The 11,372-nt window shown below is 34.4% G+C and overlaps 1 protein-coding gene across 2 annotated transcripts; it reads right to left on the bottom strand.

Moving 5' to 3' along the window:
• Positions 1-341: 341 nt before the first annotated feature.
• On the bottom strand, positions 342-9,126 carry LOC108199780 (nucleolar complex-associated protein 3). Of its 2 annotated transcripts, none has more exons than XM_017367752.2 (14): positions 8,988-9,126; positions 8,022-8,187; positions 7,675-7,844; positions 7,295-7,506; positions 6,187-6,395; positions 5,966-6,068; positions 4,640-4,803; positions 4,379-4,517; positions 3,507-3,686; positions 3,301-3,428; positions 2,590-2,916; positions 1,529-1,668; positions 1,343-1,440; positions 342-947 (listed from the first exon to the last, which is right to left on the bottom strand). In XM_017367752.2, the coding sequence occupies exons 2-14, from the start codon at positions 8,177-8,179 to the stop codon at positions 480-482; spliced, it is 2,496 nt and encodes an 831-aa protein (XP_017223241.1). In that variant the 5' UTR covers positions 8,180-8,187; positions 8,988-9,126; the 3' UTR covers positions 342-479. The 2 variants fall into 2 exon arrangements, with proteins under 2 accessions (XP_017223241.1, XP_063939042.1); XM_064082972.1 differs by lacking the exon at positions 8,988-9,126 and adding an exon at positions 8,881-8,949.
• Positions 9,127-11,372: the final 2,246 nt, after the last annotated feature.

Raw genomic sequence — 11,372 nt, 5'->3', positions numbered from 1 at the left:
CAAAATATCTTTAATTTGAAACGCACGCAGAAATTAAGATTTTAACCTAATGATAGCAAAAAGTTGCAACAAGAAAAAAAGAGAGAAAGTCGAGCAAATAGTCATTGTGAAAACCACATCAAATGGAAATTTAGATAGCATAGCAAAGCTGTACTATCACAGATGGTTAGAAAGAACCAGGGAAACACCATATTACAAAATAAATCTGTTTAAAATTACTCTTGATAGACTAAAGTTTTTTTTATCGTACCATAACAGTGTCCATCCAACATGGTACTTGCGTAACCACAATATACATGTTGGCACTTGGAACACATTCAAATCACATTAAGCAATCTCCGTTCATGAAAGAAATCTCCAAAATATGTAAAAAAGTATATTCAAATAATACAAGCGGTGTCGCAACATTCAAATACAGCTCAATGAATAATTTGTTATGCATCCTAAGGTTACAAAAATTTTGGAGAGATGTTGTTTGTTTACCTTTGCTTTTTCTTTTGCTTCTTGTACTGTTGATACAATTGTAATGACTTTGTGGTACGATCTAGCTCGCTCTTTAATCTTCCATTCTCTGATATGTCACGAAGAAGGAAGAAATGCTCTGATAGTTTCTTTCTAACCTCAACTTCATCCGTCCGACTCGCTATCTCAGCATCATCCACAGTAGGTACAGCCTGTTGCACATTGACTCTTTTCCTCTTGTTACCCGATTTATTTATGTCAATGTTCGCATTAAAAGACTCTTTCTCAAGTGATAACTCGGCGAATGCTTGTTGAGGAGAGACATTGGCATGATAAACTTGATTAGTTGTATTGGTTAGATTGGCTATGTTCAAGGCTATAGTGGAAACAGATGGATGATAATGTTTTGAAAGGAGGTTAAGTTCCCAAAGTACCGAAGCTAGTGCACCACTAAGGTTTGGGTCTGAAGAATAAGGATGATAATTCTGCAAATGATGTTAATAAAGCATTAGCATGAAATGCAGAAATTTAGTAGACAACTTAACCATAAACAAGAAGGCTAATATGTTTTAAATCATCAAATAAGCAGCTAGGTACTGCAAATGAATTAGAAACAAAGTTATACTAGTGCAGACAACAGGATTATAGATCACAAAGGATATTAATCAGTCTTTTTCTCTATTTCCATTTAATTTCACCATCCCTTTCACGCAGAGAATCTAATATCCACGTGAAGGGAATGTTTTTAGGGAAGGTCCATCAATTTTCTTGAGTGAACAGTAAGTTTTGGTATACCATTAGGTGACTAGGGGTGCAATAATAGAATTATAACCCAAAAATGAACAGCATAGATTAGCCTAAGAAGTAAAATATATCTTACCGCAACAGGACCTGAAACAGAACCACCTCCAGCATCGTTTTCCAACAAATTTCTGCATTTAACATTCTTTTGGAGAAGATGCTTCAGAGTAACCAGAGCTGCAATATCTCCCACAAATGTGCATATCGTTAAGAAAAATATACTACACCAATAATGATACAAAGCTATGAGTTAACTGCAATATACCAGCCATTGATTCTGCAGCACCAAAACACAATGAAAACGTTGCCAAACGTTTAATAAATGCTGCAGCCCTTTGCATGTCATGTTGTCTGTCATCACATAGCATTACCTTCAGAGCTTCAGCTAATACTTCACCTTTGTCCCTGGTCCAATATATCAAGGTCAAAGAATTAGTGGACATAATCTTGGTCTTTCAACCACACACAAAAAAACATACTTAAGATGACAAACACATGAAATCTGGAAAAGCAAAAAACATATGTGATATACAGAACTAAAAAGACTGTCTTCCTCCCTCTTCCTTATAATTACTAGCATTCACACATTTATTTTACGTACAGGTTTCCAAATTAAACCAGAAGACGACAGAAAACGTTCAAACAAGGGACCGTTATAAATTCATAGACAATCAAACGGCACTAAGCTTGGATAGCGCTTAGTCAAAAACAGGATTCTGTATTAAATGCAGTGAAACTAGAGAAATAGAGGCGTTTAAACTATCTGAATTATTAAGATTCTGGGGTATGGATCTAATATTTACCAAGTGCAAAGACTTGGCATGCAAGTGTGCTACAAAGAATTCAATTTATTATTCATTTTTAAAGACATCGTTTATTACCAATCAATTGATATACTGAAGTATATGAGACTATTTATAACGCAACCAAATAGGATATTCCAAAAACAAGTCCTTGTAAGGCCTTGCTCCTAAAATATAAGTTGAACAGAGGCCTTGGACTCTATATAAGTTGGACTGCTACTGGGTGAAGCGTCTATTTTGCAACATGAAGGATTGGGACACCATGGTCGTATCTGACGTATAACAAAAAGAGACTAACAATTGAGTTGAAAACCACAGAAATGTAACAGGTACCAGAAAATGAATTGGCACCTAAAATAGATGAATGTGTGCAACTAGGAAGAAAGGTTAATTACTCTGCTAAAAACATCCACCAAATTTATGATTATTGATCACATTCCACACATCTTTAAGGCGACAAACCTGTTATTATGTTATGCGAGAAATTCACTATATAATAGCATTATAGTGCACAAGATGTTACCTCCCAGGCCTGTATTCTAGTATTAGTTGGTAAAGTTGTGCAAAGAAGTCCTGTAGATCTATATTTAAGGCATCGAGGTTGCTCTTCATCACTTTAAAAGCAACAATGCAACACTGGAGGCGCTCAGACACAGTCAAACATCCTGAACAATCCTCAGGAGATCCATTACCATCACCACTACCACGAGCAAGTTTTCTAAGGTAGCTCATAAGATCAGCCATGAAATCTAAATCAACAAGATGTGAAAATTTCCCAATTCCGTTTAAACATGAAACGAGAAGTGGGTGTCCCCCTGATGAAACATAGGATCCTGAAGTGGCGTCTGTTCTGTGGAACATAAAAAAGAGGAAACATCTTAATGCTTAATACCATGCATCAGGTCTTTATTTCAATCACACTTATAATTCTGCTACTTGATATATTACAAAGCACCCAACATTCAAAAACACATTTTGCCTCTGCGTTTTTATAATAGTAACCATCTTCAGATTCCATGCTAGTTGCAAAAAAGGAGTGTAAATAATATTTAACTTGCAATTTTAGGGGCACATCTGGGAATTAATTAATTACTATACTTGTGACATAATATGATATAGTAGTATAATTTGTCTATGTAACATTAAAATTAAACCACACCTACGTTTTCAAATTGAATGTCACAAACCAAGCCTCTGCTACGTATCATATTACAAAATAATTTAATGGACATACCTTGTCTGAAAGGTATGCTTCAATATACGAAAATAAATTTCAAAAACAGCAGAAAGAGTCTCGGTCTGCATTCTTCGGCGCTCTGCAATATCTTGAGCAAATGAAGCAGCCTTATATTCAGCGTCAACCTGCATAAAATACGAGGTCAAACTGAAGTCAATTGTGGGAAAAACAGGCAATGGGGATTTTCATTTGAAGATGATTACCTCCTCTTGTGTTTGTGATATCATTTCTTTCCTAGCTTTCTTTTTATCATTATTAAGTAACTGATTTGGCTGCTCCTCTTGGTTCTTTCTTTTTTTAAATTTCTTACTTCTGCTCCTCTTATCTACAGGCGCTCGTTGGGCCCGGCCAAGATCCTCATCGAATAATAAAGACATAAAAACCTGAAAAAGTAAGGGAACTTAGATGGAAACCAAAATTTCATATAACACACATTTTTGTATGGAGTAGAACAGAACAGCTAATTTCACTCAAAGTGCACTCTAGTCTAGAAAATCAGGTGAAGCTGCTGATATATCTTCATCTTCTATACTTACAAATCAATTCTATTAAGCACCTAGTCGTGGATGCAAGATAAAAAAAGAACCTGGCATTTTATAGAAATAATTTTAGGTTGACTTTACTTTAACATGAGATATAGATATGAAGCACTATATAAGAGATCTAAGATCAACTCACTTTGGAGTGATTCTATAGCAAAGTTCAGACCTTGTTTTCTCCTTATGTAGGCATGTATAAATGAAACCAATTTCATTTCACTAACATAAAATTAATGAAATTTTCTTATCTAGAATCAAGAACCATGAGATATCTATGTTATGAGCTTAAGAACCTAGTCTTGACTCTTGTGTGGGTAACCCTCTAACACTATGCTCCAGCATTTAGTACAATTTTTGGTATCGGGCACACTGTTTACATTGTGAATGACCTTGCTACCATACTAGTGTCAACTTGGGTCCAACACTATTGTCTGAGAATCCGAGTACAGAAAATGCTACTGGAAAATATAAGCTACGGCTAATAATGTTTTACTGGAAAATAAAAGCTATAAGAACTTTAACTGCAATTTCCATACCTCAATCGAATCAGGGTGCAATTGGCAATCATGTGCTTTCACAAGGGCAGCAATCGAACGAACAGCTTCAACAGTAACTTCCCCACCATGCTTTCCCTCATTCATGAACAGTGACTTAATAGTGGCACAACACAGTTTTCTATCCCCAAAAGGTAAATCAAGACAATATGAGCATATATATATGATCTTAGAACTCAAAAGCAAGGCTAACAGAAAAGATCAGATGATCACGAGCTGAATGGAAAGGAGATAGGGGACAACCTGACAACATCATCAGCAGAGCTAATGTTCTTGACGACAACTGCTAACAACCTCTCACGGAAGTTAAAGTGAGGAACTGCCTCCAACAAACTACAGATGCAGCGAATGGCTACACGCTGAAAGGCTGGCTTTCCTTCTAAATAAAACAGCTTCAGCAGGTATGCCTGCAAATGCACGAAGTGAAACACTCAATGAGAAGGTGAACTTATATATAAGCATAATATTAGAACAAGTCAGGAACGTTTCACTAGTCACTTAAGGTAAAGAAGAAATATAGGTAAATATATAGGACTTGATAAAATTTAAAAGTGGATGTGCCCTCAGGCTCTAAAAGTCTAAATAGTTTAGAATAAACAGATCCTAATAATTTTTGGCTACACCATTTAAGTTTTTACATGGATTCATCAACTTTAAGTACCGTTTTGGTGGTTACTCAGCCAAATTACATGACCTTTTTAAGGCAAATTATGCACAGAACTAAGTTGATAATAGAGGTGAACATGATCAAACCTCGCAGTACAAAAATTATATATTCTTTCCACTTTCTCCATATGGATGTTTAAATCAAAGGCGTACTACCTATGAAACTCAACTATAAGAAGCTAACTGGTATGGCATAATTATCAGGTCATGCTTATAACTTTTGACAATAAACACACTTCAATAGGCAATGGATACATTTGATGATAAACGATCCTGTTTTCCAAAACTATTAAACAATTGATCAGTATAATTTCTAGTAAATGAAGAGCACAACTGGAAAACAAGCTTTTAGTTTGTCTGATAACATAAACCAATTTTTGTAGTTCTTCAAGAATGACATGGTTAGATAGTTAAAGTATATATATTCGCGAGAATGAAGGTCAGCGTATTGCAAAAGTATAGACAACTGACAAGCCTATCAGAAAGCAAACAATCGAGAGGTATAAGATTTTACAGGACCCATTCATTCAGACAAGCAAACCACCAAACACATGTGCACAAGCATGCAAATGTAAGAGGTAAGCACATCAGTATTCCCTTTAGCTAGAGGGCTCTAGTTACCAATCAACATTCAGCGCACCATCAGCCAAACCTTCAGACACTTGAAAATTGTATGTTTGGTTAAAATTGAGAAGATAAACTATACTTTACCTAAACTAGTACCAAATATTAAATCTGAATGATGGTACTATGCATAAGTAGAGTACATTTACAACAGACTTGTAAAATTTAATGTTAAGTAGACTCAAGAACAAGTAGAGTACATTTACAACAGACTTGTACAATTTAATGTTAAGTAGACTCAAGAACAATTATCGGATAATAAAAAATGTCATTTCAAACCTTGTAAACCGACAAGAGCGTAGACTCATAAAACCGCATTTTTTTAACAGCCTTTGAAACAACCATTGCTTGCTCCTTTTCAGTAGGCAGCCTGATACGATAGCTGGTGCACAAAACCCGTAAACAAATAGTTACATACTACGGCCTTGTACACATAGACAAAGAATATTAAATATAAACTAGCAAATGAAAAGTAAAATAAATTCGGTAGGCTTTCATACCCAGGAATAATGTCTTTAAAAACAGCCAACAATGACTTTAGACCGAGTGTCACTATAGCATGATCCTCGGATTTAGAAATTTGTAGCATCTCTGAGAGAGATTTAATATTGGCTTCTGGATCCGTAAGCAGTGCCGTTCCGATTTCTGCAAGTCTATACTTCTTACTCTCACTTGCTTCTTCAGCTGTAAGGTCCTTTTTTACTTCCTCCTGGATAAACCACCAATATTAATTAGCAATAGTATAACACAATTACAATAACATTAGTTATGGCCAAAAAATCAGTAGTCTAAAGCTAAGAAGTAAAGTGTTCATATAAAATATTTCGATCGAGATGCCCGAAGGAGGCATCAGTTGCTTTAAAGTTCTTGAATGTTTGCATTCACAAACGAGTGCTACTAGATTGGAATTCAAACACCAGCAATTTGCAAGATAAAACAGATGGAATATAGCATGTAAACTGCCTCAAGGCCTCCAAAAGATATGATTGTCATTTAGAGGCTAAGCTTACATCAAAAGACTGTGCGTTGTCATTGCTAACTTATCTTCTGCAATTTTTTTAAAGAACACAATTGAAATAGAGACAGCATGTTATGACTGCAAAGCCTTATATGATGATGAAAGATATTGCTAAAAGGGCCTTCTGGAAGACTCCTGGTGCAATGAGACGCTGAGAGTAATTAATAATTTAGTGGACCTCCTAACCTATTCAAATTTTTTTATAAAACCGCATGACCATTACTGTATATTTTCTCAAGCACCTGGAGAATAAGTAACAAAATGGAGAAGCAGAAGATAGTCCTAATAGTATCATATAATATAGTCCATATAGTATATCATTTGAACTGCTGCTTGTGACAAAATCATTGCATGAGCACAGAATGAAGCACTACAGTTTATTCAGGGGCTTTTTAATTTCCCTTTATATTTTTTGCTTCCAGTACAATTTAATGAATGTGTAAAAATTTAACATGATCGTGTACCACGCTCATGCAATAGCCTTCAACTACTTCGCTTCATTTCAAGTGCAAATTTCCAACAAAATGAAAAGTTTTGAGTAGGAAAAAAATCAACCAAAATAACCATACAGGCTGGCTAATAGGGTATACCAGAACATCAGCTTGGGAGGTCTCATTTACTTCCTCAATTTCAGTCACCTCCTTTCCTTGTTTCTTTGCTTCTTTTCTTAATTTCTTAAACTTGGCACGCTTTTCTGCCTTGCTTAACCTCACTAGACTTTTATCTGCAACATTGTCTTCATTGTCGCTAGTGGCTTCACCTTCTGTTGCTGTATCAACTGCAACTTTTGGTACCTTCGGTACTACAGCAATATAAAACCAAAAGAGGTAAATTATACATAAGTTCTCGATTGGAAGAAAATAAGAAAGACCCGTGTAGTTGCAATTTATTTCCATCATCTACATAGAAAGCAAGACAGGCGGAATGGCATAATAATGTCTGCCAGAAGATTAAAGTTAAATAAAATTACCCGTCCTGAAAACAATCTTTCCATCCGGGGTCTTAACAGGAAGAGCATCTACTGGATCAACTTCAAGCAAATTCTCATCTTTTTCTTTGAGTAAAGTCTTCTTTCTCAATCGTTGCTCGTATAAAGACTCTAGGGCATCTTCTTTAACGTCAGCAACACGAGTTACATGCCTTCACATCAAAATACAACAAAACTTACAAACTTAAAACTTGCTATTATATGTTGTACAATCCGTCTAAGAAATCAACAAGTTCACACACGCACATATGTGATTCGTTGTAATATTAGGCACAACACAATCATGTAATATTCATTCAACAAAAATACTAAAAAATCACAGCAAGTACCTCGTAATTGACTGTGTATCCAAAGTGTTGAGAAAGCCAACATGTTCTATATTTTCCTTAACAAAAGCCAGATCCTCATCTGACACCTCAACGTCATCTTCAGCAACATCTGGCGGAAGATCAGGTGGCAACACTACCTTCTGCTTTTTCCTCCCCATACAGAACTCTGTGTACATTATCAATCTTATAAACAATCCGCAGATCAAAATTAAAACAAACTCATTTCACTCAAGTAACAAATAAGCTCAAATCAGAATAGCCACACATACAAAAACTTCTACTACGCCTTGGCGTTAAAACTCATCATACGGAACCGCAAACATGTGAAGGTAATTTCCACTAATACAGTAAACGACTAAGCTCAATTTCAGAACGCTAGCAGCTAAATAACTTCTACTACGCCTCAACATTAATACTCAACATGAGGACTACAAAAGGTGTGCAGTTATAACCTAAACTACAATTAAAATATTTCAAAAATAATCATAGTAGTCTCAATTACATTACTTCTGCTAATATCGATACTCACCAGTCAAGACTCAACTGCAAAGCAAAAAAATCAATACAATTGAGTAACGACTAAACTCGAAACCACAATATCCTCAACCACACCATAGGTTCCACTACCGTATCAAAATTAAAATGAGCTCGACAAACAAACAACGATTAGGCTCAAAATCATTATAGTCTCAGCTACATAACTTCAAATAATATCGAAATCACAACAGGCTCAACTACACAACTTCTACTGAACTTCTACTGCAATATCGAAACTAGTATGAGCTAAATACAAACAAACAGCGATTAAATTCATCATAAAGCTATCACTATCAGTGAAATTATAATCACAGTTACATACACAGTGTGTGTACGCGTAAGCAGTCAGTTGCAAATCAAAATTAAACAAGAAATCGATATATAACGAGTGAGCTCGATATGTGTGGGTGTGTTGTGGTGTATACATACAGTGAAAATTGTAACGGCGCGCGAGAGAGACGAGGGCGAGAGAGATGCGGAGGGAGAGAGCGGAATGAATTCGTTGTAACCCTACTTACGGGCGAGGCTTCTTTTTCTTTTTTCGTTAAACAGTCTCGATTTCTTAAAATTAAAATCAGAGAGATTGCAATATTTTTGATTTTCGGTTATAAAATGATAATTATTACAATTCTTTACACGTAATTTGAGTTGTAAAAAATTATATATTTGTATGTGTTATTTTTTAAAGTAATTTTTGAATAAAATATTAACATTTATATTTTTATTTCAAAAAGAATTGAAAATATCAAATAAAAATACATTTTTTACGCTTCAGAATACGAACACACAAAAAGACTATTATTCTGAAATAAAATGAGTAATTATCCGGCTTCTAGGCTATGCTGTGTTGTTTCTTAATTCAGGTATGTTTCGATTCTTTATTTCAGAATAATAATCATTTTGATCTTTTTACACGTAATATGAGGTGTAAAAAAAACATATTTTTATATATTAATATCTCACTCTGTTTATAATGTCATTGTCCAATACATAATTTTGTGATCGACAATATATTACATCACATATGTCAAAGTAGGTGCATTGTATATAGGTATCAATTAATATATCTAAATTAAGAACCTAAGCAATAACATATTGTATAATTTTAATTTTTCTTGTCTATCATAATCATAATAGAAGAATAATTATATTATTTTGATCACGTTCAATAAACATAGATTATACAAATATTATTTAACAGTCACAATGGACTATCTCAGATAATATTTCAATCGTTCCGGTGATTTTGTCTAACACTGCTTAGATTGTGAATCTTTATTGTGTTATATAAAAATTTAACAATCCAAAATTTCGTATTCCATTTGATGCTGAATTGTTCACAATATGTAACATTATATAACATATGAATGTTTAAATGATTCTCAATTAAAAAGATAAGAAATAAATATACTTAAAACAAATGATTCAGTATATCCCGACAGTGTTCATGCTGAAGTCAAAATTTGAATTATATTTCTTATTATTCATTTGTACATGTTACTGCGCCGGTTCATCTAACATATATTTTTTGAATAAGGATGAGGATAAAGAATTTTCGATATAAAGAATAATCGCGGAAACTCATTCATGAATGCTTTAATAGGATTTTCAATAATTAAGTATTTTCGTTGGCAATTAATTACAATATCGATTTTTACATGTGATTTAATACAATGTTTCGTAATATATATATCGGAATTATAAATGATCTAATCAACATTCATTCGACATGTGATACTATAAGATGCCCGGTGCTAGGAGTGTATAAGGAAGATTCTTTTCCCGTTGATGTAAAAAGGTTTGCAAAAATGATAAATTATAATAAAGAAAATATACAATTAAACAACCCACCAAAAAACAAAGGTCAGGATTGGTTCCAAAAATTTGAAAAATCTTATAAAGTATAAGTTAAATTGTTGATTTTTTTTTTTTCAAATCTTAAGCTATAAAAAGTGCAAGGGGAAGATGGCCGAGGGATTTCCACCGATTTTTCTCCGATGAAAAGTCCCACCTATTTGTCGGTATCTGTGTGTCCTTCTTTTCAGAATATTTATTTTGTCTTTTTTTAGAGTGTTTCGTTTTGTTCTCATTTAATTATGTCTGTCTTTATTCGATATTGGGTCTATTAGGAATTATTTTATTTTATTGATATTTTTTGAGATCTGGAAATCTCGTGTCAAATCTGAGCCGACGACAACCATTGCAAGAGTTCAAATTTCACGATCAAAAATTGTTCATTCCGCAAGAATTTACTTGTGAAAAGATTGTTCATCTCGCAAGGATTCGCCCGTCTGTAACTGATATTCGACATCACATCCGCAACCATGCATCAGTTAAAATTACCGAAACGGTACCCTAATTAGGCACCACAATTTAATTAAGAGTGATTGACACTTTGCACCCCTTATGTTTAGGCGTTTTTTCGATTCGGTCTCAAACAATTTTTTTTGGCAGTATGCACCCTAAAATTTGAAAAGCGCTTCGCTTTGCACCCCTTTGACCACTCTCCGTTTAATTGACCGTTAAAGTTAACAGATGTAAGATTTGCACTTTGCACCCCACAGTTTTAATTTTTTTTATGAGCATTTTAAAACAATTTGAAGCAATTTGCCTGCTTGCACCATTCTACCCCCTGGTATTACTGTTAATAAGGGAGACCTTTATAGTTCACCTAATCAAGATAAGGCCTATTTGAACAGCTAAAGGTGCGGAGACTAGCAACTAAGAGCTTGTGTGCTTAATATCCTGAGACTAACAGGAGCTTTTCTTGTTAGCAACTCCAATAGCACAACCCCATAGCTATATATATCACAT

This window comes from Daucus carota, chromosome 8, assembly GCF_001625215.2.
Source record: "Daucus carota subsp. sativus chromosome 8, DH1 v3.0, whole genome shotgun sequence".
NCBI lineage: Eukaryota > Viridiplantae > Streptophyta > Magnoliopsida > Apiales > Apiaceae > Daucus > Daucus carota.
The sequence above is the reverse complement of the archived record's forward strand: the minus strand, read 5'-3'. Positions and strand labels throughout refer to the sequence as shown.

Excerpts from the sequence above, each read along its gene's own strand:
- LOC108199780 (XM_017367752.2), bottom strand. The coding sequence starts at position 8,179 with ATGGGGAGGAAAAAGCAGAAGGTAGTGTTGCCACCTGATCTTCCGCCA. Across the intron at positions 3,429-3,506 it reads TATCACAAACACAAGAGGAG|GTTGACGCTGAATATAAGGC; the intron begins GTAATCATCTTC and ends TATTTTATGCAG. Across the intron at positions 948-1,342 it reads CTGTTTCAGGTCCTGTTGCG|AATTATCATCCTTATTCTTC; the intron begins GTAAGATATATT and ends CATCATTTGCAG.